This window comes from Eretmochelys imbricata, chromosome 2, assembly GCF_965152235.1.
Source record: "Eretmochelys imbricata isolate rEreImb1 chromosome 2, rEreImb1.hap1, whole genome shotgun sequence".
Lineage (NCBI taxonomy): Eukaryota > Metazoa > Chordata > Testudines > Cheloniidae > Eretmochelys > Eretmochelys imbricata.
In genome coordinates, this window is record NC_135573.1 from 227,317,340 (window position 1) to 227,341,811 (window position 24,472).

The following is a 24,472-nucleotide window of genomic DNA, read 5'->3' on the forward strand; positions in this document are numbered from 1 at the left end:
GGCAGAGGTGCTATACTGGATTAGGCAAACTTTAAAGAAAAGGTAATTACTCTGCCATAATATTGTAAAATGGAAGCAAAGATATTTCGCACAGTGGTTAATTTTGTTTTTTAAAAAATTATATATTTTTAATTGAAATGTTTTCCCCCCCAAAAAATAAGGGGAGAACAGAGAAAGACAAAAGAACAACAAAAAGGAATGGGAAGAGAGGGAAAGGAAAGAAGAGCGATGTCTTGGTTTCCAATTTCCATCTGCTAGGAATTAATCAAAGGTTTCTAAAGAGTTAGACCAAATCTTTTCAAGTTTGTCGGAGGTCCTTCTCCAAAATGTTACTCACTAGGTCAACCAAGTTGCTAAGCCAAGCTTTTATACCTGGAGGCAGTCTGTTCTTCCATCTAAGCAATATAAGTCATTTGGTTATAAGCACGGCTCTACAGAAGTGGCGGTTTCTTATTGTAAATGGAGGTTCTTCGAGATGTGTGGTCCCTATCTGTATTCCACATATTGGTACGCATACGTGCCTCGTGCCAGAGTCTGGAAATTGTTCAAAGCAGTGTCCGTTGGTCTGCACATGTGCCGTAGCTCTCCTCATGCTTCCAACTGAAGGTATAAGGGGCAGTAAGAGAAGGTTACTCACCTTGGGCAGTAACTGAGGTTCTTTAAGAAGGTTGTCCCTGTGGGTGCTCCACTTTAGGTGTCAGATTTGTAGCAGCAGTGCCCCGGTTGGCCATGCTGCTCCAAGTGGTTACCCTGCATGCGCAGCCAACCATCCCCCAGTTTCTTCTCTACCCCAGAGGATTGACATGAAACGCCAAAGTAGAGGGAAGGATGGGGGTAGTGGAGCACCCACAGGGACAACCATCTCAAAGAACCTCAGTTACTGCACAAGGTGAGTAATCTTCTCTTCTTCTTTGAGGAGTGTCCCTGTGGGTGCTCCACTTTAGTGACTGTAGAGCAGTGCCCCCCAGTGGAGGGGAGGGGCTTTGGAGTTTATTAATGTACTGTGGAGCGCGCCAGGAGTCCAAACTGCGCATCTGCAGCTGATTGTTGTTCTAATGTGTTTGGTAAAAGTAGGGGTGAATGCCCAGGTAGCTGCTTTACAAATGTCTGTGATGGGTACATTATTGAGAAAGGCTACAGATGTGGATAGCACTCTGGTGGAGCATGTGCAAAGTGCATGTATCCAATTAAGCACTCTGGTGGAGCATGTGCAGATTGCATGTATCCAATTAAGTTAACAAAGCTATAGATATCCATTTAGATAGTCTCAGCTTGGACATGATTTGACCCTGGGAACATTCTATTGTGGATACAAAAACAGTCTGGAGGATTTTCTAAATGTTTTTGTTCTTTCTGTATAGAACGCTAGCGCTCCGCGGACGTCCAGCATGTGAAGGGAGGCCCACCCTTCTTGCAGATGTGATAGCTGCTAGGAAGGTGACCTTCATGGATAGGTGCAACAATGAGCAGGTTGCTAGTGGTTCAAAGGGTTTGCCAATGAGGCCATGGAGAATAAGATTGAGATCCCACATGGGGGTCGGGTCCCATAATGTGGGATAAGTGTTCTCTAGGTCCTTAAGGAAGCATTCAGTCAGTGGGTGAGTTAAGATAGTTACTCCGTCCACCTTAGAGTGGAAGGAGGTGATGGCTGCTAGACGTGCTCTGAGCAACCTAGTAGATAGGCCCGATTTTGTTAGTGTCAATATGTAGTCAAGAATTATGGGTAGTCGGGCCAACTGTGGAAAAATCTGCTTGTCGTAGCATCAAGTATAGAATCATTTCCACTTGCGCGAGTATGTCATTTCTGTGGTCAGCTGCTGACTGTTCAGTAGTATATCTTGTACTTCCTTAGAACATTCTCTCTGTAGTCCTGTCATCTATGGATTAGCCAGGCCTTGAGATGGAGTACTGAAATGCTGGGGTGACGGAGGCATTCTGCATCAGCAGAGGAGGCACAAAGGGAAGGGTTCATGGTGGTCTCACAGCTGTCTGCTTCAGGTATCAAAACCATGGTGGTCTGAGCTATGTTGGTGCAATAAAGATGACCCTGGATTTGTCTTGCTTGATCTTGTGAAGGACACAGATCAATAGAGGGGGGAAAGGCATACAGCAACGGGGCCTCCCATATCACAAGGAAGGCATCTCCCAGAGTCATGCTCCAGTCCGACCAGGGAGCAGTATTGCGGGCACTTGGCATTGTGGGCCATTGCAAAGAGATCTATTTAGGGAAATCCCCATTGTCTAATATAGTTTTTATTATTCCGGAATCCATCTCCCACTTGTGGGTTTGTGAAAAGTTCCTGCTTAGTTGGTCTGCTGTCGCATCCTGGCAACCAGGCAGGTAGGATGCTATGTTGTTGGAGATGCACTACTGCCAGAGGACTGCTTCTGCACAGAAGGGATAAGATCAGGCCCCTCCTTGACGATTTACATAAAACATAGTTGCCAAGTTGTCCATGAGAATCTGGACAGTCCTGTTGTGGATCAGAGGGAGAAAGTGCTGTCAGGTGTTTCGGACTGCACTTAGCTCCAGTAGATTTATGTAGAAATTGGACTCCTCTGGGGACCAGCAACCTTGGATGGTATTGTCACACAAATGTTCCCCCCATCCCACCAGAGAGGCGTCTGTGGTGACTGTTACAGTTGGAGGTTTTTGTTGGAAGGGGACACTGGAGCAAACGTTTGTATGTTGTGTCCACCATGTGAGCATGTCTTTCACCCTGCTGGGCATTGTAAGAAGTCTGTTAAGTGAGTGCATGTGTGGAATATAGATAGTGTAGAGCCAGGCCTGTAGGCATCTCATATGGAGCCTGGCATGTTTCACGACAAATGTCGTTGCCACCCTGTGCCCCAGGAGTAGTTGGCATGTTCTGGGGTATGTTTGTGGGATCTCTCTTACTGTTGTAATTATATTTGTTAAGGTAAGAAAGCATTGTTGGGGTATTCGTGCTGTTGCTGTGAGGCAGTCGAGGTATGCCCCTATAAAGTCCAACTGTTGGGTGGGCGTCAGAGAGGATTTCTGAAGGATGATTTGTAACCCTAGGTTCATAAACAGGGTTGTAGTGGCGTAGATTGCTGCCTGGTGTATTGGTGCTTTCAGAAGGTAGTTGTCTAAGTAGGGAAAGATTATCACACCCTGTCTGCAAAGGTGTGCTAATGCGACGGCAAGAACTTCGGAAAAAACACCCTTAGGGTGGTGGACAGGCCGAAGGGGAGCACTCTGTACTGGTAAAACAAGTTCCCTAGAATGAATCGCAGGAAACACCTGTGCACCAGGTGAATGGTAACATGAAAGTCAGCGTCTTATAGGTCAAGGGCAGAGCGCTAATCTCCTTTCTCCAATGCCAGAATTATAGTTGCTAGAGTCACCATTTTGAAAGGCTGTGTTCTCATGAACTTGTTTAGTTTTTGCAAGTCAAGAATGGGACTCCATCCACCTGTTTTCTTCTGAGTGAAAAAGTAATGTGAATAAAACCCTCTGCCATGATGTTGAGCTGGTACAAGTTCCAGATGATTTACTTCCTACTCTAGCAGGTGCACGCGAGAGTGCTCCCTGAAGAGGGATGGGGAAGGGGAGTGGGTAGATGAAAAAGAGATAAAGCCCTTCTGGATAATTTCCAGAACCCATTTGTCCATGGTGATGGTTTTCCAGACTGGGTAGAATGGTGATAGACTGTCCCCAAATGGGCTGAAGATTGGATGGAACTCTGGGATTGGAGAATGTGGCGTTTTCTTGTCCTCGACCAACACTTCAAAACATTTGCCTCGGAGTGGATGGTTGAGACATAGACGACTGATCTTGTGTTTGTCGTGGTTTTGTCTGCCTCTGTTTGTTGCGCTGGTCGTAGTGTCTTTGAGTTTGGATGTATGGGGCAGCCCAGAATCGCTGATTATAGAATCGACCCAGTTTCTTTTTGTTTGCAGGGAAATAGATTCCAAGTGCCTTTAATGTTGCTCGGAAGTCCTTCAAGGTGTGCAACGAAACGTCCATGCTCTCTGCAAACAATTTTTGGCCTTCAAAAAGTAGGTTCTCTATGGTTGCTTGAACTTCCCTGGGAAACCGAGAAAGATAGAGCCTGGAAGCCCTAATCAGGACTATGGACATAGCAATGGATCATACCACTGTGTTAGCAGAATTGAGAGAAGTCTGAAGGGCCGTTCTGGCAATGAGGGAAACTTCTGCAATGTTGGTGAAAATGTTGGTTTTCTTGTATTGCTCCTTTTTGTCTTCTCGAAGATGTTCAATAAAAGTTGACATGTGAGAAAACATGTTGTGCGTGTATTTGCCTAGTAAGGCTGAGTAGTTGGCTATGTGGAATTGGAGGGTAGCCGACGAGTAGACTTTCCTTCTGAAAAGTTCTAGCCTTTTCCAGTCCTTATCATAAGGGGTGGTTCTTAGCTGATGTTGTTTCCCCCTTTGATTAACCACTTCTACCACCAATGAGTTTGGGGTAGGGTGGGTGAACAAAAACTCAGCCCCCTTAGCCAGTGCATAGTACTTGTTCTCAGATCTCTTACAAGAGGGCGAAGCTGTGGCTGGTGTCTGCCAGACAATTTCTGCAGGGTCCATAATTGCTGCATTAATGGGTAGTGCAACCTTAGCTGATGGAGAAGCTTGAGTATATCTGTCAGTCAGTTTATGCTGCGTCTCTGGTAGCTCCGTGTCTCCAGTGTCAAGGGAGTCAGCTACCCATTTAAACAGATCTTGAAAGGATTTGAAGTCACCTCCAGATATGGGGGTGGGGAGCAGCATTATTGTTTCATCTGGTGACAAAAGGAGATATTGGTAGGTGGGAGGGTATCGCCCTCAGGCTCATCTTCAGGTTCTCCTACTTCCTCCTCCAGCGTTTCTGAGGAAGCTGGAGCAGGTGGCAAAGGTGATTGTGTTGTTCTGGACCTGGGTGGGTTGAGGGGGCCTGATGTTCTGGTCCCTGTGTAATGCCCATGGGTCCCAGTATGCCCAGTTTGGTGGGATGAGGCACTCATTGTGGAGCTTGCCAGCCTCTTCCATCCATCTAGCCTCTTCCATCCAGGTGCTGCAAGGGTCCAGGTTTGGGTGAGGAATGGTGAGGGATGTACATCCCTGCCTCCTCTTCCTCCTCCTCATTGCTGGAAAGAGGAGGGGCAGAGTATACGCAGGGAATCCATTAACTGAAAGGGTTCAGTGGATAAATGTACCAGACCATGCACTCAACCCTTCCAAAGACCATCTACAACCCTTATAGTCATACCAGAACAAGAACTGGATCCAGCAAATATATTAACATCATAAGATATAATAACCCTAATTCATAAGTCCATTTGGAGTGTGCAGCATAAATACTTTGTTAACCTCCAATATCCTGTCAACACTGGCCCGTAGTCCCCTCCTCTACTTCCTCTTAAAAAGGAAAGAAAAAAAGTGAAGGGGAGTAGGAAAAGGTAAAGTGGATACATTTAAAGGCCATGCAGAACAAAGCAGTCAGACTTATGCACAGAAAGACTTCAAATGTACTCTACATTATGACTACGGGGTATCAATTCAGCAATATCTTAAGTCTTTCCAAAAGCACTGCCAGGGAATAAATCCATACCAGAGGATCTGTTCCTTCAGCTAATGCAGCCACACCACATAGTTGGCCAGAGAACAAGTATGTGGTCCTAGTACCAGTGAAAAAACAATGTCAGAGCCTAGAAGTGCTTTCCATTCCAGGATTTAGGTAGCATTCAATCTTGAGGCAGTGGAGTTCTCACAGAGTCGGTGCCCGATTTTACTTCCAGAGGGCACCGCACTTTCCCACAGCTTCCAAAAGAAGTGCAGGCTAAGACCAAAGACCCCAGAGTCCTTCTAAGGCAGCAACCCCCTTTGGTGAACAGTTGAAGCAGATTATTTTACCACCCAGAAAGAACTCAAAGGATAAACAGATTTGAATTGGATTGTACTGCCTAGTGAATTATCCCACAGAAGAGCAACAGAGTTTCATCTTGGCCACACAGAAAGCTAAGGAGATACTAAGGCAAATTTGTACTAAGGCAAATTTCAAAATTCTAACAGCAAAAATGAAAGGGGAGAATAGGGAGAAGAGTTTAATCCGCAGGCCGTTATTTCATACTGTTGTTAGGAATTGATTGGGGAATCTCAAATCTATTTTTTTAAAAAACAGGAACATATAATGGACAGCATATAGGACAAGGAGACCTTTAAGGAAGTTTTCTGCCTCTTGAGGCTTTTGAAAAACATGAGTTTCTTCTCTGTACTTTACATGGAACAAGACTGGAAACGTCATAGTATTTTTAAGGCCTTTTCACCTAGTCATGTTCCTTGCATTATTAAAGGCAGTCCTGCATTCCACATCTTTAGCAAGGTCCTGAAAAATCATAATCTTAGAATTAGAAGCACCCCACCGGAGTTTTCTCCTCCCTAGGTTTCTGCATAACTAACTCTTTAAAAGTAAATTGGAAAAGTAAAAAGGAAATGAATAATAATGGATTTTGTTTTAGCATCAAGGGCAAGTTTAGAGGTAAAGTTTCTGTGCCCTTTCTATATCAAAGGCATAATCCTCCGGTAAATCCGGTATCTCTGCAAGGAGCCCCTTCTACGAACCTCACCATTCTCAAATTAGTACACTATGATCACTTTTTAGGACTTCATTGCTTTCAGGGAATTGATAACATTCTGCTAAATCTGAGTCTGCATACCTCTTATTTGATCTATTTGAAGAATCAATAGATGCAATTGGAGCTTGTATTGTCAACATGGTGGATTTAATTTCAATTGTGTCATCTCCAATCCTTTTAAATAGGGCCATAACAGCTCCACTCTCCTCCTCGGCAGCCATTTTGTCCAAGGGGGAGGGAGACAGTCTCGTCCTTTTTCAATCTTTTGCTACCCTGAAGCTCGCAAACAGCTTAGTTGTGTCTGATGGCAGTTAGGAGGTGTGGGAGTAGATGGGTGGTAAAGAGGGCCAGGTGGAGCCAGATTTTGCAGGATGGCTCAGGAGCAAAAGGGAACTGTGCCTTCATGTTCCATAGAACCACCAGGAATCCTCTGGGAGCGTTTACCTTGGTGTGCTTAAGAAAACAAACTGGTGGAAGCAAGAACCTGTCCACTTATAAGACAACTGCTAATTTCCCTCATTTACTTCAATCAGACTAAAAATTATACCTTCAAAATGAAAAGTGCAATTAAACGTTCTTTATCACTAGAACAGGCATCTTCATTTTTAGTGCAGAGCCACCCAATTATAAAAGCCATGACTGACTGATGCAGTGACAGCAAGATAACCTCACAAGGAAAGGTAAATAAGCATCTTCTTATTGACTTAGTACATTTATGAATTAGATGGAATATGAAATTCACTGCTTCATAGTATTATCATTTCACCTGGATGTGCTGTATACATGTAGAATTTCTATCACTGTATCTTGACCACCTAGAAATCCAATTCTTATACAGTTCACAATGTTTAAAAACCATCACTGAACAAGAACACAATTTTTGAAGTTGCAGTCACCAATAAAATATTTTGAAATATTAAGTAAATTAAAGTAATTGAAAATGTTATTTCACCACCACAACTTGGTCTTCTGGGAAAACTGCGGAGACAAGTCAGCCAGAGACTCCATCTACTCTACCCAGAAATAGCCAATGCAAGGACTGCTGTACTCGAGGGTTTGTAACGGGACTGCTCAGTGCAACAAAAATACCATCACTCACAGGACTGCAGGCTGGGAACTTGCTGCTTTATTCAGCTGCACCACAACCAAGTGTTTGGTGGAGGGCGTGAGAAGGGGTACTCTCACTGACAACACAGGAAGGAGGGAGGGGTATAGCATGGCTCCATCCCCCAATATTCTGCGTAATGCAGTTAACCCCCACAATGACCATTTTACTATAAAAAACGTCAGGTAAAATGGGGCTCCCCAGACAGGGTCACCCTCCTCGCCCACAGGGAATGACCAAGAACTGTTTAGTGCTTACAGAGTTGGAAGGTGTAAAAAAGTGTTGTTTTACATATCAAATATGCTCAGTTTATAAATCATTGAGAAATAGCTGAGAAACACATAAAATGACATTTTAATGTTCTTTCTCAGCGTAGAATTGCACTTTCAGGCATCTCATTACTCAGACCAACATTTTTTCTAATAATATTCATTGAAAAGCACTGTTTACGCTTTGACAACATGAACTTAACCTGTACATAGCACAAACTAGTAATTCCAATTCCTACTAGGAAGCAGTTTGTCTCAAAAAGTCACCATTGCACAGATGGCTTGACTAGGGTTGCCAACTTTCTAATCGCACAAAACCAAAACATTCTTGCCCTGCCTGCCCCAAGGCCCCACCCCACCTCTTCTCCAAGGCCCTACCCCCGCTCACTCCATCCCCACCCTCCCTCCGTCGCTCGCTCTCCCCCACCCTCACTCACTTTCCCTGGGCTGGGACAGGGGGTTAGGGTGCAGGAGGGGATTCAGAGTGTGGGCTCTGGGAGGAAGTTTAGATGCGGGAGGGGGCTCAGGGCTGGGGCAGGGTGTTGGGAGGGAGGGAGTGCAGGCTCTGGGCAGCACTTATCTCAGGCAGCTCCCATAAGCGACAGTATGTCCCTGCGGCTCTTAGGTGGATGTAGAGCCAGGCAGCTCTGAGTGCTGCCCTCTCCCACAGGTACCCAGTGCTCAGGGCAAGGGGAACGCATGGAGCCTTCATGGCCGCCCCTGCACCTAGGAGGGGGACATGTCAGCCATTTCTGGGAGCTGCGCAGAGCCAAAGAGCCTGCCTTAGCCCCACTTCACCACCAACCAGACTTTTAGTGGCCCGGTCAGACACCAGGGTCCCTTTTTGACTGGGCGTTCCGATCAAAAACCAGATGCCTGGCAACTCTAAGCGTGACTCATAGTCATGATTCATTTTATGAGAACCAGAAACCCTTTCTGTATCTATAGAAAGGTTCTACTGTCCTTCAGATAGCGTAAACACTTATTTCGCTTCTGCAAAAATATGGTTTGTCTCTTTGTAGCATGAAGACTCAATACTTCCACAGGTCCTTTTACATTTATTCAATACATCCTTGTTATACACAACTGCAGGAGTGCTTACAGTGTCTCTATCTTCTTCTTTCTCCAAGGACGGGTGTGAGAGGAGGGAAGAGAGAGGTTTATGCCCCTTCCACACAAAGGGTGGTTGGTAGGAGAGCCCAGGCCCTCTGCCTCCACCAGATGCCAACCCAAGGCCCTACAAGAGGCAATAATAGCAAACACTCTGGAGTACTTTGGGGCTGCCTTCCTGGGCCACTTCCTACTACTTTCTTCTCTCAAGGCCTCAAAGTATTTCCCTTAAAGTCCAATGGAAAATAATAAAACAACTGAATTTTCAGCCCAGTTCAGCTCAGCTAGTAGCCTCATTTCTTGCACACTAGCCCCAGCTGCACCCTGATCCAAGTTCCTGGGCTGCACCCCGTTCAGGGTCTGTCACACTCTCCCTCTATCCACGGTTTCAGGCAAGTAACAGTCCCTGATAGGAGCCTGACTATAGTCAAGCTCCCGGCACAGGACTCAACCCTGAGCCCAAAAAAGAAAGTTTTACCTCTCACCTGGGTCTCCACCCTGGAGCTTCTCCTGCTGCTTACTAGCCCTTCCCTTGCAATAAGGACTTCTTTGTGCCCTTGCTCAGGAGTTCTCAGGATAGATTTCCTGTTTTCCTATTCTGAGCTGTCTGGCTCCCTTTTAAAAGCTTCTCCTCCAGCTAGAGAAGACTGCAGGTGCAGAGAAGCAGAATCTCCTGGGCCCAGAACTGCACCTGAAACCCTCCTGTGCCAATGTGGGTTTATACACGCAGTCACAATCACATGACCACTACATGGAAAGCAAATAATGAAACTTTGAACTATTCAATATCTATTTAGAAAAGGGATTTCCCACATGGAAATTGCAGCTCTGTAGGATAACTTTTGGGATGTTCATTAGGCATGAGACTAGCCAGGGACATTCAAGACTTGGATTGTACTGATGGACATAAACATTCAAAACAAACTGAAAATCCTTTTGCACACACAGGTCACAGAAAAACTTCTAGTATTAGTTCTCCTGATCTGGCTGCATGAACTAGCTGCCATATCTTCTCTGACACTCCGAAGATGGGTTCTAGAGCAAGTGACATGATGTGATTACTAGCAACCTGACATTGATAGAAACATAACTATACCGCAGTTTTACATCAGCAAAACTTACAACACTTGGTTTCCATTTAAACTTTGAGCATAAATTCACTGAGCATAGTGCACACTCCATTGTTTTAGTTTAAAAAAAAAAAAAGAGGGTATAACAACTGGAAAATAGAGAATTATTAATGTACCTTTCAGACGATGACTTAAAATCTGTTCCAAAATGGCTGCAAAATTATTAAATTCAGGAGAGGAATCATCAATGGTCTCAAAACAGGAACGATCAATCAGAGTCTTCACAGAGAACCTAGAAGAGAAGAATAGGATATCAATTTTATAGATCGTTCTGTTCCTCTATACCAGATGGCACAATGTATTTTATTAAAATAGGAAAGTGATCAAGATATTCAAGTTATAACATGTATGGTTCTCATTTACCTAAAATACAAGAAGTAACCTAGAAAATATTGTAAATCATCACTTCTAGCTTTCATAAAATTGTATTGTAAATCATCGCTGCTAAAGCTTTCATAGATTCAGATTCCAAGGCCAGAAGGGACCAGTGTGATCAACTAGTCTGGCCTCTTGTATAACACAGGACATAGAACTTAACCAAAATAGCCTCAGAGCAAATATTTTAGAAAAAAAAATCAAATTATGATTTAAAAGTGGTCAGTAAGGGAGAATACACAACAACCCCTGGTAAATTATCCCAATAGTTAATTATCTTCATTGTTAAACTGAAAATGGAAATAAGGTGTAAATTTATGTCTAGATTCAACATCCAACCAATGGATCAGGTTATACATTTCTTTGCTAGACTGAAGAATCTATTATTACACATTCATTTCCCATGTAGATACCTATAAATTGTAATCAATTTGCCCATTAACCTTTTCTTTGTTAAGATAAATAGATAGAGCTCTGAGTCTACTTCTAATCCTTCAGTCATTCTCATGGCTCCTTTGAACACTCCACAATTCAAGAATGATATTGATAAATTGGAGACACCACAACTGGACACAATATTCCAGCAGCAGTTGTATTAGTGCCAATGCAGTGGTAGAATAACATCTCTGCTCCTACTTGAGATTCTCCCATTTATGCATCCAATCGCATTAACTTTTTTGGCCGCAGCATCACACTGAGAACTCAGCTCATTATCTACCATAACCCCCAAATCTTTTTCAGACTAATGGCCTTCCAAGATAAATACCCCCATGATGTAAGCATGGCCTACATTCTTTGTTCATTGCTGTATACATTTACTAGGGCTGTCAAGCAATTTTAAAAAATTGCTATTAATTGCACTGTGAAACAATAATTGAATACCATTTATTTAAATATTTTTGGATGTTTTCTATGTTTCCAAATATACTGATTTCAAGTACAACACAGAATACAAAGTGTACAGTGCTCACTTTATATTTATTTTTGATTACAAGCATTTGCATTGTAAAAAAACAAAACAGTATTTTGAAAAATACAAGTACTGTAGCGCAATCTCTTTATCATGAAAGTTGAACTTACAAATGTAGAATTATGTAAAAAAAAAAAAAAAAAAAACCTGCATTCAAAAATAAAACAATGTAAACTTTTAGAGCCTGCAAGTCCAACTTCTTGTTCAGCCAAGCACTAAGACAAATAAGTTTGTTTACATTTGCAGGAGATAATGCTGCCCGCTTCCTGTTTACAATGTCACCTGAAAGTGAGAACTCATTCTCATAGCACTGTTGTAGCCGGAGTCGCAAGATATTTACGTGCCAGATGCAATAAAGATTCATATGTCTCTTCATGCTTCAACCACCATTCCAGGGGACACGTGTCCATGATGATGACTGACTCTGCTCGATAACAATCCAAAGCCGGGGAGGACCGACGCTTGTTCATCTTCCAACATCAGAGTCAGATGCCACCAGCAGAAAGTTGATTTTCTTGTTTGGTGGTTCGGTTCTGTAATTTTCCCAGTGGAGTGTTGCTCTTTTAAGACTTCTGAAAGCATGCTCTACACCTCATCCCTCTCAGATTTTGGAAGGCACTTCAGATTGTTAAACATTGGGTCGAGTGCTGTAGCTATCTTTAGAAATCTCACATTGGAACCTTTTTTGTGTTTGGTCAAATCTGCAATGAAAGTGTTCTTAAAATGAACAACATGTGCTGGGTGATCATCCGAGACTGCTATAACATGAAATATATAGCAGGATGCAGGTAAAACAGAGCAGGGGACATACAATTCTCCCCCAAGGAGTTCAGTCACAAATTTAAATTAATGCATTATTTTTTTAACAAGCATCATCAGCATGGAAGCATATCGTCTGGAATGGTTGCCGAAGCATGAAAGGACATACGAATGTTTTGCATATTTGGCACCTAAGTACCTACCTTGCAATGCCAGCTACAAAAGTGCCATGCAAATTATTGTTCTCACTTTCTAGTGAGATTATAAATAAGAGGGCAGCATTATCTCCTGTACACGTAAACAAACTTATTTGTCTTAGCGCTTGGCTGAACAAGAAGTAGAACTGAGTGGACTTGTAGGCACTGATGTTTTAAACAGTTTTGTTTTTGAATGCAGTTATGTAACAAAAAAAATCTACATTTGTAAGTTTCACTTTCATGACAATTACATTACAGTACTTGTATGATGTGAATTGAAAAATACTATTTCTTTTGTTTATTATTTTTACAGTGCAAATATTTGTAATAAAAAATATACACTTTGATTTCAATTACAACACAGAATACATATGAAAATGTAGAAAAACATCCAAAATATTTAATAAATTTCAATTGGTATTCTACAGTTTAACAGTGCGATTAAAACTGCGATTAATTGCAATTATTTTTTTTAGTTAATCACGTGAGTTAACTGCGATTAATCGACAGCCCTAACATTTACATTAAACCATATTAAAATGCATAGTGTTTGCTTGCGCCCAGTTTACCAAATGATGCAGATCGCTCTGAATCAATGACTTGTCCGCTTCTTTATTCACTACTCCCCCAATTTGTGTGTCATCTTCAAACATAATCAGCAATGATTTAATGTTTTTTTCTAAGTCATGGATAAAAATGTTAAATAGCATAGGGTAAAGAACTGATTATTGATGGACTCCACTGGAAGAGGCACCCACTTGATCACGATTCCCCATTTACAATTATATTTTGAGACCTATCAGTTAGCCAATTTTTAATCTATTTACTGTGTGCCACGTTAAAAAAAAACTAGAATATAACTATCAAAATATCATATGGTACCAAGTCAGGCACCTAACAGAAGTCTATTACATCAACACTATTACATTTATCACCCAAACTTGATACCATTATAAGTTTGATAGGATCTATTTTCAATAAACCCACGTCAATTTGCATTAATTACCCTCTTTTAAATCTTTATTAATCAAGTCCCACATCAGCTGTTCCATTATCTTGCCCAGGATTGATTTCAGGCTGACAGGCCTATAATTACCTGGATCATCCTGTTTATCCTTTTTAAAAACTGACACAACATTACCTTTTGTCCAGTCTCCTGGAACTTCCCCAGTGCACCAAGACTTATTGAAAATCAACATTAATGATCTAGCGAGCTCCTCAGCCAGCTCTTTTAAAACTCATGGATGCAAATTATCTGGACCTGCTGCTTTAAAAATGTCTAACTTCAGTAGCTTCTGTTTATCATCATCCAAAGATACAGTGGAAGGAAAAAGTGTTATCAACCCCATATGATGAGACTGTATAATCTGTTTTTTTCCCCCAGAGACAGGACATGAATGTTTATTCAACACTTCTGCCTTTTCATTGATAATTCTACCATTTCCATCTAGTAATGGACCATTACCAGGATTCCTTTTGTTCCTAATATATTAAAAAAAAAAAAAAAAACACACCTCCTCCTTATTTTCCTTAACACTGCTGGCCATAGATTTCGCATTGTCCCCCTTTTCTTCCCTTATCAGTTTTCTACAATTCCTAACTTCATTACTATCAACTTCCTCTTTCATTTGTTTTTATGTAAATGTATTTATTTTTTATAGCTGTGTTCACTTCCCCTCCAAACCAGGTCAGTTTTTAAACCAACACAGCCTTCTTCCTTGATTCTGGCTTTTTGGCCATCTAATAAGGTGTTCTTAAAATGATTACCAATTATAATTCACATTTTTCTGATTAAGTTCTTCCTCCCAGCTGATTTGGCTTAAATTGTTTTCAGCTTTGTGAAACTGGCCCTAATACAGCACCAAGTATATTACTGATCCGGACTCGATTGTGCTTGCTCATTATAAATGTGATCAAGTCATGACCACATGTACCTAAGCAACCTTTAATTTTTCATTCTGTGATCAGTTTTTCTTTAGCTGTTAAGAAAGGATCTAATTCCCTCTTGTTGGCTGTAACACTTTGAGAGTTAGGAAACTCATCTCTAATGCTTAGAAATTCCAAGGATGTTTTAGTACTTGCAACATGAGACCTCCATCAAGTGTCACTCAAAGTGAAGTCCCATAATCATGCAGCTTTTTTCCCCTACATAGTATAGTTAGTCACTTAAGCTGGAGTCATTCTGTTCCCTAGTGTGATTTTGTGGTCTGTAGCAGGCACGAATACACACCCCATCTTGTGCTATGTTTGTCTGAACATTGATCTGGAGTATTAAGTCTGGTTTTCCTAGTTTTGCTGAAGGACCTTTCGGGAGTCTCAAACACATTGATTGTGAATTCTTACAGATCAGTTCAAAGGGCGGGGATGTCAAATATTTAACAGAGACATCCTTTTTCCAATCTGTTCTTCTCAGGAAAGAAACTGTACCCATGCCTAGCACAATAGAGCCAATAACATTTGTTGGGGACTGTAGACACCACCAGAACACAAGCAAATACAATACTAATTTACCAAACTGAAAAGGAAATTATGAATTATAAATTCTACACTGCCCCAAGGCAATTTAAAAAATTCCATTAAATAAAACATCTGGCCCTGGTCATTTCTCTCATTAATATTTATAGCCCTCTCAAATGTTCTCCAAATAATTGGAGAAACTTTTCAGCAACATTTGGGATAGTCAGAGTAGGCTGGTGAAATGTGTTTTGTAGACATCCATCTCACTGCTTGACTTAGGCCTGGAGCATCGTTGCTCAGAATCTCGATCCTTTTCACATGCTTGAACAAGTCCCTCACATCTTCCTCCTCACCCCTGGCACCCCCAGTAGACCAGGGTTTGTGAAGGGATTCTCAGAAGTCAGACCAGGTTCCTCCTCAGTTCCCTTGCTGGGAGAAAATTCCCACAGTCTCATCAGAAGTTTCTAGAGATGCTTTATGCCACCTCAATCCCTTAACTCACCCTACAGGGACCAGGGTGAGGGTGAGAATCTGACCATCTGACTCCAGTTTAGTCTATATCCATCCATGGTATCTGCTTTAGACTCAGTATTCTCCAAAAGAGGACTTTAGAGTTTGAGAATTTTCTTAGGCAAATAAACAGTTTTCAGAAGTCAGAGTCTGTTGACCCTCCCTTCAAGGGCAACCTGAGGATCCTAGTTATTGAAATCTACATTTCTGCTGGGAAAAAAAAAGGAAGAGATGCCTATTTAAAATTCTTCCTTTCACCTTGTATTCCATTGGATTTCCTCAGCAAGACACCAGTCATCTCGCTCATACAATCAGCCTAACTGAGCAGAGGACCAGCTCCCACAATAACGTGTGTGCGTATGCATGTGCCACGCTTCCACTGGATTTCATGAGCAACACAGATAACCCATGCCCCCAGACTAATTGCAACAGATCACCATCAATAGCTAGAATCTGCAGGAAAGCTAAGCCTAAATCTCTCTTCTCCAGGTTCCTCTGTGAGGATGAGAGCGTTCTTAGTAGTTTATACCACTAGCCAATCAGCAGACAATTCAAATGGCTGTAATCTCACAGAAAAAGGTCAGTATTAAGGGAGAAAAGTATTCCAAACATGGCATAGCTATACCACCACTGCAACAGTCCCTAGCTGCACACAATGTCCTTTAAGCAAGAGAATGTTCCCAAACACCAGTGCTTCTGTACAGCTCTTCTAGTATCCTAGGATTTCAACCGTTGAGGACATCATTCTCTTCCTTCAGAGTAATCATGGACGGGGCCAGCAATAAATAGATGTAGATGTGCCTGCATTTTCCAACCTGCAGAAGACCTTCTGAGTCCTTATTAACATGTTTAAGTCAGACGGAGACCTGGAAGATTATCGCCATCTTTTCCTTGCAACCTCTTCTATCCTTGCAGCAGGAGAAGGAATTTTTCCCAAATTTCTTAACTCAACTGCAGCAGGGCTCAGGAACCTTATTTGGGATATATCCAGGCCAAGAGGCTTAAGTTAATAATGCCTCAACAAGAGAAGATTCTAAGTTTAGAGATTATTTTAAGAACATGGAAGGAAGCCGCTATATGTGTTTCTAATTGTGATGTTTTTGCTGCTACATTATTATTCTTCACTTTCAGGCCTTTTGAAAGGTGATAAACAACCAGAATAAAAAGTCGGGTGAACTAGTACATACACACTGTAGAAATTTTCCTCTGTTCTTAAGTGATCTGAAGCCACACAAAACACTGCCACGTTCCTGTTACATCAGTATTTTGACTTTATATGGAGAGGTGACATGTTGAGATTCTGTAACCCATGAAACATGATTTACCATGAAGTATTACAGGACAATTCAGGATCAATGTTACCAAGTTTCAATATTTCTGATGCACATAGTACAAATGAAAATAGAGTAATGCCTTGGCTACTAACAGCAAACTGAGGAAGTCCTGCATCAAAGCTACTTACAGCAAACTGAGGAAGTTCTGCATCAAAGCTACTTATCTCAGGCTGAAAAGCACAGATGGCTTAATTTTTCATGGGACAACTCTGTCTATACTGGACAAACAAACAGGGTTTGAGTTATGATCCTCACTTCAAGGCTTCCGAGTATTGGGGGGTGTCCAGCTTTGTGAGGCAGCTCTGAGCGAAGATAACATAGCAAAAGTTCAGTGCCTTCACTATCAGGATTGAAGCAGCTAAAATTGATGGTACCTAGCAAGGAGGCATGACAAACAATGATTATTCTATTTAACATATGCAGTGTTGTTGTAGCCATGTCAGACCCAGGTATTAGAGAGACAAGGTGGAGGACCAACTTCTGTTCGTGTAAGAGAGAAGATTTCGAGCTACAGAGCTCTTCTCCAGGTCTCATTACTTCAGCCACTTGTGTCTCTATTCTATTTAATAATAGAACGGATCTCACCTTGGAAACACAAGCACCATGGAGCAGTACATCCCCACTGTCATTTGCCTTACATGCAATAGCATTAATTCTGTCTATGCGGAAGCACTGTTACATCAACTCCTGTACATGGAGTTTCAGCTTTGTGATGCAATTCTGCTCAAGAGTCACTGTCTTGAGCTCTGAAGCATCAAAGCTACTTGCACCAATGTGTGGAAATGCAACGGTATCTCGAAACAACATTTTCACAAGAAATTGGAATTCATGCACCTTATTGCTTATAGTTGAGGCTCTACGCCAATGCCACTTACCTTGAACTCCATGGTCTTGAAGTATCTTTCAATGAAAGGTGGTTCTGTGTTGACATGTGGACCTTGGATCCAAGGGTAGTTCATTGCTGATGTTCCTGTCTGCATTGAAACCTCTCTCCAGAGAGCAGAGATGTAAGGCTGCACTTTGGATGCCAGCTAGGTATCTGCTTTAAGACAAACATCCTCAAAGCACTCCAAGCAACTCACTGTAATATACTTGGAATCCTCAGCAGATACCATTTCAGGGTCTCAATGCACCATGTGTCCAAAAGCTGATCAACTTTGACACATGCCCTTCACATTCAAAAGAGGAATCTATACAGATATCCCAAACCTTAATGCTTTTCTTTGTGGAACCTCTAACAAGAGGAAGTATATGGCCACACTATGTATACTGACTGAATCAAAACATCTACATTGAGTCAGATACCTTTAGAACAGTGGTTCCCAAACTTGTTCCACCACTTGTGCAGGGAAAGCCCCTGGCGGGCCGGGCCGGTTTGTTTACCTGCTGTGGTTCGCGGCTCCAGGCCAATGGGAGCTGCTAGAAGCGGCAAGGGCCAAGGGATGTACTGGCCACCACTTCCAGCAGCTCCCATGGGCCTGGAGCAGCAAACCGCAGCCACTGGCAGCCGCAATCAGCCGAACCTGCGGACGCGGCAGGTAAAGAAACCGGCCCCGGCCCGCCAGGGGCTTTCCCTGCACAAGCGGCGGAACAAGTTTGGGAACCACTGCTTTAGAATAATCTAAGCAAGCAAACAGGAGCCTAATTTTTGAAGGCCCCCTCCAGAGAGTTTGAGTAATGTGTCCGGGATAGGGAGAGAGACCCCAGTATAATCCTGTAAGACTCTTCACCTCTGAATATCACTTGTGTTCTTATCTCAAATCTATAAATGGAAGATAAAAAACAGAAGACAATCTCTACCTTATAAGGGAAAGTTGATAATTTTTGTCAAAAGAACTTAATGCTTCCAGCTGAGAGTCAAGGCTGTGAAATCTCAACACACACAGAGACAATATTACCAGCAAAGCATTGAGGTGATTAACAGATCTCCAAATTTTAAACACACTTAACATTATGATGGTTTTTAATATTTAAGTTGTCTCCCCACCAATCTTTTCAATGTATCTGAAACAAACTGTCCCTTGGAAAACTTTAAATGTTCAGAACTATACACATATGCCACTACAAGTAGCGGGGCTAACTTTTACAGCAGGAGGCTGGAGAAACCTAAAGACTCCTCCATCTGAAAATTCTCAGACGGACCCTATGCACCCTATTGTGATCATGGTACAGAGGAGTCAGCCTGTTTGGGGAAGGAATTGTTTTCATGGGCCTACACAAAAATGTGAGGGTCAACAGTTATTTTCTTATATGAAAATAATATGACAGTACTGTCTTATCTGACTGTGAGCCTGCAGGTGTCATAAATATCTACAATATTAAAATCAGATTTTAAAAGTCTCTAAATGACCATATAATCCCTCTATATTCTGTGTCATTTAGTTAATGAAGAACAAGCATAAAAAAATTGGCAGTAAAAGGGGCAAGTAAAAATCCAAATAATGCAGATGACACTTTAAAAAAAGCTACTGAAGAAATACTAAAGATTTTGCAGAATGATAATTTGAAGAACTCTTCTCTGGTAATCATAAGAGAAGGCTGCAGATGACAATGCAGAAGAATTTCTTCCTTGCAGTTTCTGAGCTGAAGTAGTAAAAAAAGGGGTACTTTCCACATTTGATTCAATCATCTCAAGGTACATTAATGGCACCATTTATACCAACAGTATTTCTGATGGTCCTAAACATATTACAATCAGCTGCCTGATTTGCTGCTTTGTAGTTTTTAGTGTACGCCTACTAAAGAATACTCTATAATATCAGAAAGGCTTAATAATTGCAGATGGGTTTTGATTATTTCCATAAAACTACTCCTTGCCTTTTTCTTTTAAAAAGCTCAAAAGGATAGAAACAATCAAGACCATATACCAGCTTTAAAAGTGAACACACACTCCTCTCCCCCAAGATTTAAAGCTTGTGGAAAATGTTAATTTTTAGGCTTGGTGAGAAAGACAGCAGAATGTTATTCTAGCTGTAAACATTTTGTTATTTTAGAGAGTGTCTATAGGAAGGTAGGAATCACTCATTGACATATGCTGCTGTTGCTGACAATTTATATTGCCTCAGTTTTCTAAGATTTTTCTCAAAATTAGGGTCACTTTTGACTGTCTCACAGATACATTAAATATCAGAGCTAAAGAAAACCATTCTCCAGTGGAGAGTAGGATATTTTCCATCATAATAGGAGAGATGAGGTCTAAGCCATCACATACGACAGAATGTAATCTTTGATTTTTTTTAAAAAAAGTTTTTCTAGCATTTATGGTTCCAATAGTAACCAGTGAACTTCAATCCTAAGTTTATGAGCAGGCAAGCAATGTCAGCACCCAACAGCCAAGTGGAATTGACAAGATGGGAGAATTTCATTTCTACCATTTGAGACCCGATGGGCAACCACAAAACTGACTAGTTTCTTACCCACTTTATTCAGTTATTGCATCTAGCTTTTCCAAGCAGCACTAGAGGGAAGCACAAAAAAGACAGGCTACTGGAGGAGTACAGTAGTGGAGCCCTCCCTGAAGCCTGGATGCTGGGATCTGAGGGATAGAACAGTTCCTCTTCCCTTTCAGTAGCTAGGATGATGTGGGTTGGTTCAAGTCTATAACCCATCTACTAAGCTACAGCCAGTATGAAAGAAGGAATTCCACAAGCAGGATCTAAGGACTATACCCTGATAGGAAGGGGAAGGCGCCAAGAAACAAATTAGCTTTTCCTAAGGAAGTTACCACTGGACCACACTAGTAAGGATACAAGCCTCATATCATGTTATCTAGTAAGTGTCACTTGTCAATCCCGGTGTGAAAGCTTCAATTTGTAAAAGTTATAATATAGATAGAGAAAAATATTTGTATATTATAAAGATATTACAGTTAAATATCTGTTCAGTATTTTTAAATATACTTATTTTCAATGAATTAAAAGTCATTACAGGGCATTTTAGTCAATATTCAAATGAATCTATTTGTTGGCTCTACATTATATTGGAATTAGGCTAGGAATTCACATTCAAAAGTATTTTTGTACTTTTACTCAAGGTTTCCTATGATTTAATAGGTAATAATTCACGTGTGGAAAAAATAAGCTACACATTTACAAGACTATGACAGCACCAGAAGAGCTGTTGAAGTGCGTGAAATAATATGTATTTTTGAGTCATACAAAATCATGTCAAGTCTATGCTTCCACCGAAGAGTTTAAAAATATTAAAAATGCATACTTTAATGGTAGATGTTGGCATTAAACTTAAATCCAGACTCAAACACTGTCTTTAATGCACCCATTCCTGTAATCATCTATTGCAATTATCTTTAAAAAGGAGGTAACTTTATATTTGTACTACATGTACAACATGGTGAATAAGAGAGCTTCAACCTTCACTTTAAGTTTTATAGATGTAGTGGGTATAAAAATTAGAACCGTTAGTTAAAAGTATTATTTTGCATGGAGAAATTCAACTGTATCTCACAACATATAAAGAAAAGGAGTACTTGTGGCAACTTAGAGACTAACAAATTTATCTGAGCATAAGCTTCCATGAGCTACAGCTCACTTCATCGGATGCATACAGTGGAAAGTATAGTGGGGAGATTTTATATACACAGAGAACATGAAACAATGGGTGTTATCATACAGACTGTAACAAGAGTGACGAGGAAAGGTGAGCTATTACCAGTGGGCGAGGGGCGAGGGGCGAGGGGGGGTGAAGCCTTTTGTAGTGATAATCAAGGTTGGCCATTTCCAGCACTTTACAAGAAGAGTAGGAGAGGAAATAAACAAGGAGAAATAGTTTTACTTTGTGTAATGACACATCCACTCCCAGTCTTTATTCATGCCTAAGTTAATTGTATCCAGTTTGCAAATTAATTTCAATTCAGCAGTCTCTCGTTGGAGTCTGTTTTTGAAGTTTTTTTGTTGAAGAATTGCCACTTTTAGGTCTGTAATCGAGTGATCAGAGAGACTGAAGTGTTCTCTGACTGGTTTTTGAATGCTACAATTCTTTATGTCTGATTTGTGTCCATTTATTCTTTTACGTAGAGACTGTCCAGTTTGGCCAGTGTACATGGCAGAGGGGCATTTACAGACCTAATAGTGGCAATTCTTCAACAAAAAAACTTCAAAAACAGACTCCAAGAAGAGACTGCTGAATTGGAATTAATTTGCAAACTGGATACAATTAACTTAGGCTTGAATAAAGACTGGGAGTGGATGGGTCATTACACAAAGTAAAACTATTTCTCCTTGTTTATTTCCTCTCCTACTCTTCTTGTAAAGTGCTGGAAATGGCCAATCTTGATCATCACTACAAAAGGCTCTCCCCCCGCTCTCCTGCTGGTAATAGTTCACCTTTCCTGTCACCCTTGTTACAGTCTGTATGATAACACCCATTGTTTCATGTTCTCTGTGTATATAAAATCTCCCCACCATATTTTCCCCTGAATGCATCTGATGAAGTGAGCTGTAGTTCATGAAAGCTTATGCTCTAATAAATTTGTTAGTCTCTAAGGTGCCACAAGTACTCCTTTTCTTTTTGTGGATACAGACTAACACGGCTGCTACTCTGAAAACTGTCACAACATATAAGATACCACATGATGAAAGCCTAAATGAAGACAAGACTTGAATTAAACATCCTTAAAAGTTTAGAAACCATCTTGGTTCTTGCTTCAACTGTTGTGAACATACATAGAACTGACAAATATTCACATTGTACAGCAAAATCTCTAACAAGTACATTTTGCCAAAAAACAAACCTCTTGTCTCAAGCTACCAGTCTGAACTAGTCCCAATATTTTGTTTAAATAGCGTTAACTTTATAGTCAGGTAAATACACACACCGCCTTGTCAAAGCCAAGAAGAAGAAAGCCAGCAAGCAATTTAGGCCGGGTCCTTGGGAGGCTGCTAAACAGCCATTTTTTAAAGGCGCTGAGTCAGGAGGGAGACTCCCATCCTTCGTTTTTAATCCTACTGCAGCCCCAAAGCCAGGCAACCGCCCACCCCCCCCCGTACCGAGGGCGGGCGCACAGGGGCCACCAGGGGCGCCAGGGGCCACCATGGGTCAGGCCACGCGCAGAGTCCCCCTCTCAGCCCGGCGGACACGCTGCCCAGGGCGACGGGGACCAGCCAGCTGCGCGCCCAGGGGCTGGGATCCAGAGGGCGGAGCAGGGGATTCACCTGCCCAAGGCGGGGCGCGGGGGTGGAAAGCGATTTCAGCCGCGCCGACGGAGGCGGGCACAGCCCGGCGCTGGGGGCAGCGAAGGAGGGGAACTCGCCTCCCCAGAGGGCGGGCACGAGACAGAGGCGGAGCGGGGAGGAGCCGCGGGGCTGGGGAGTCACCTGCAGACGGTGATCAGGTTCCTCCTCTCCACCGCCGCGTTGCGGGACTGGACGCTCTTCCTCCGGGCCGAGACGTTCAGCCCCCCCAGGCTGAGGGAAGCCATCGCCGCGGGCGGCAGGTGGAGCCACAGGGGCTGGCGCGGAGCCTTTGTTCCCGGCCTCCTGCTCTCCGGGCTGCCACCGCCGCCACCCCAGGGGAGGACGAGGCCCCCGTGTCTCCCCCTCCTGGTGCCGCTGTCTGAGCGGCAGGTGCTGCTGCGCATCCGGCCGGCACAGGCAGGGAGGGAGCCGGGGTCCCCCGCCCTCGGCAGCCGGAGCAACCGCGGCGCCTTTGAGTCGCAGCTGCCAGGACCGCAGAGCACCGGCTCCGCCAGCCAATCAAAAAGCGGGAGGGGGCGGGGCACAGGGCGGCAGATGCTTTAAAGGGGCGCGTGCTCTTAAGAGAGCCAACTGTCAAGTGCGCGAAGATGCGGCTTGGGGCGCGTGGCGAATTAGGCGAGGAGGCGGGGCCGGGACACCGCGGGGGCGTCGGTAGGAGGGAGGTGTGGGCTATGAGGGGCATCTGCTAGCAGAGAGTAGGGTGGAGAGGCGGGGTGTAGGCTAATGGGGGAGGGAAGCTGTAGGCAAAGACCCACATGCACATCCCAGGTGTGAAATATGAAATTCCTCACTGGCCCTCAGGAGCTGCCCTTGCTGGTCGTGGTTTAATTGCCCAGCTGCTGCTGAGGCAGAGGATATGCCAGGGCACACTGTCCCAATCTGGACCTCCCCCACCTCTAGTCCCTCCTTGGGAAGACCAAACTGGCCCTGGAAACGTGCACTCCTGCCTCAAATGCACTGCTCTCTCTGTTGTGGGGATCTAGGGTGACCAGATGACCTGGTTTTTATAGGGACAGTCCTGATATTTGGGGCTGTCTCTTATATAGGCACCTATTACCGCCCAGCCCCTGTCCCAATTTTTCACATTTCCTGTCTAGTCACCCTAAGGTTTCCCTTACCTTTCCTATTCACTGCACAGCCCCACGCATCTCTTTGCTTCCCATGTGGCCCACTCCCTGTCAGGTAGAGCTGTGACCTAGAGGCAGGGCCTCAGGGACAGAACCCTTGGACTCTTTGTCATGGTGTGCCTAGGGCCCTGTCTGGTCCTGTGTAAGTACCTGCTCAGACCAAGCTTAGTGAGCCAATATCCCTTAGAGTCCAATCGTGTGGTTGCCACTTTGGAGGTGGTTTTCAGTGACTGGTCCAATCAAACCAAGACTGGTGTTCACTGATGATTCCTCAGAGGTACAGTATTTCCCTTCTCCCTGCTGTACAGAATATCTCCCTC

General features: G+C 42.8%; 1 protein-coding gene across 4 annotated transcripts in view; it reads right to left on the reverse strand.

Moving 5' to 3' along the window:
- RUNDC3B (RUN domain containing 3B) overlaps nucleotides 1-23,252 on the reverse strand; it is a 141,281-nt gene extending 118,029 nt beyond the window's left edge. For all 4 annotated transcript variants that reach the window (XM_077809425.1, XM_077809427.1, XM_077809426.1 and 1 more), the window contains exons 1-2: nucleotides 23,146-23,252; nucleotides 10,328-10,443 (exon numbers count right to left, since the gene is read on the reverse strand). In XM_077809425.1, coding sequence (XP_077665551.1) covers nucleotides 10,328-10,443; nucleotides 23,146-23,249 — 220 coding nt within the window. In that variant the 5' untranslated portion in view covers nucleotides 23,250-23,252. The remainder of the gene's footprint in view (nucleotides 1-10,327; nucleotides 10,444-23,145) is intronic.
- Between the last annotated feature and the right edge of the window lie 1,220 nt (nucleotides 23,253-24,472).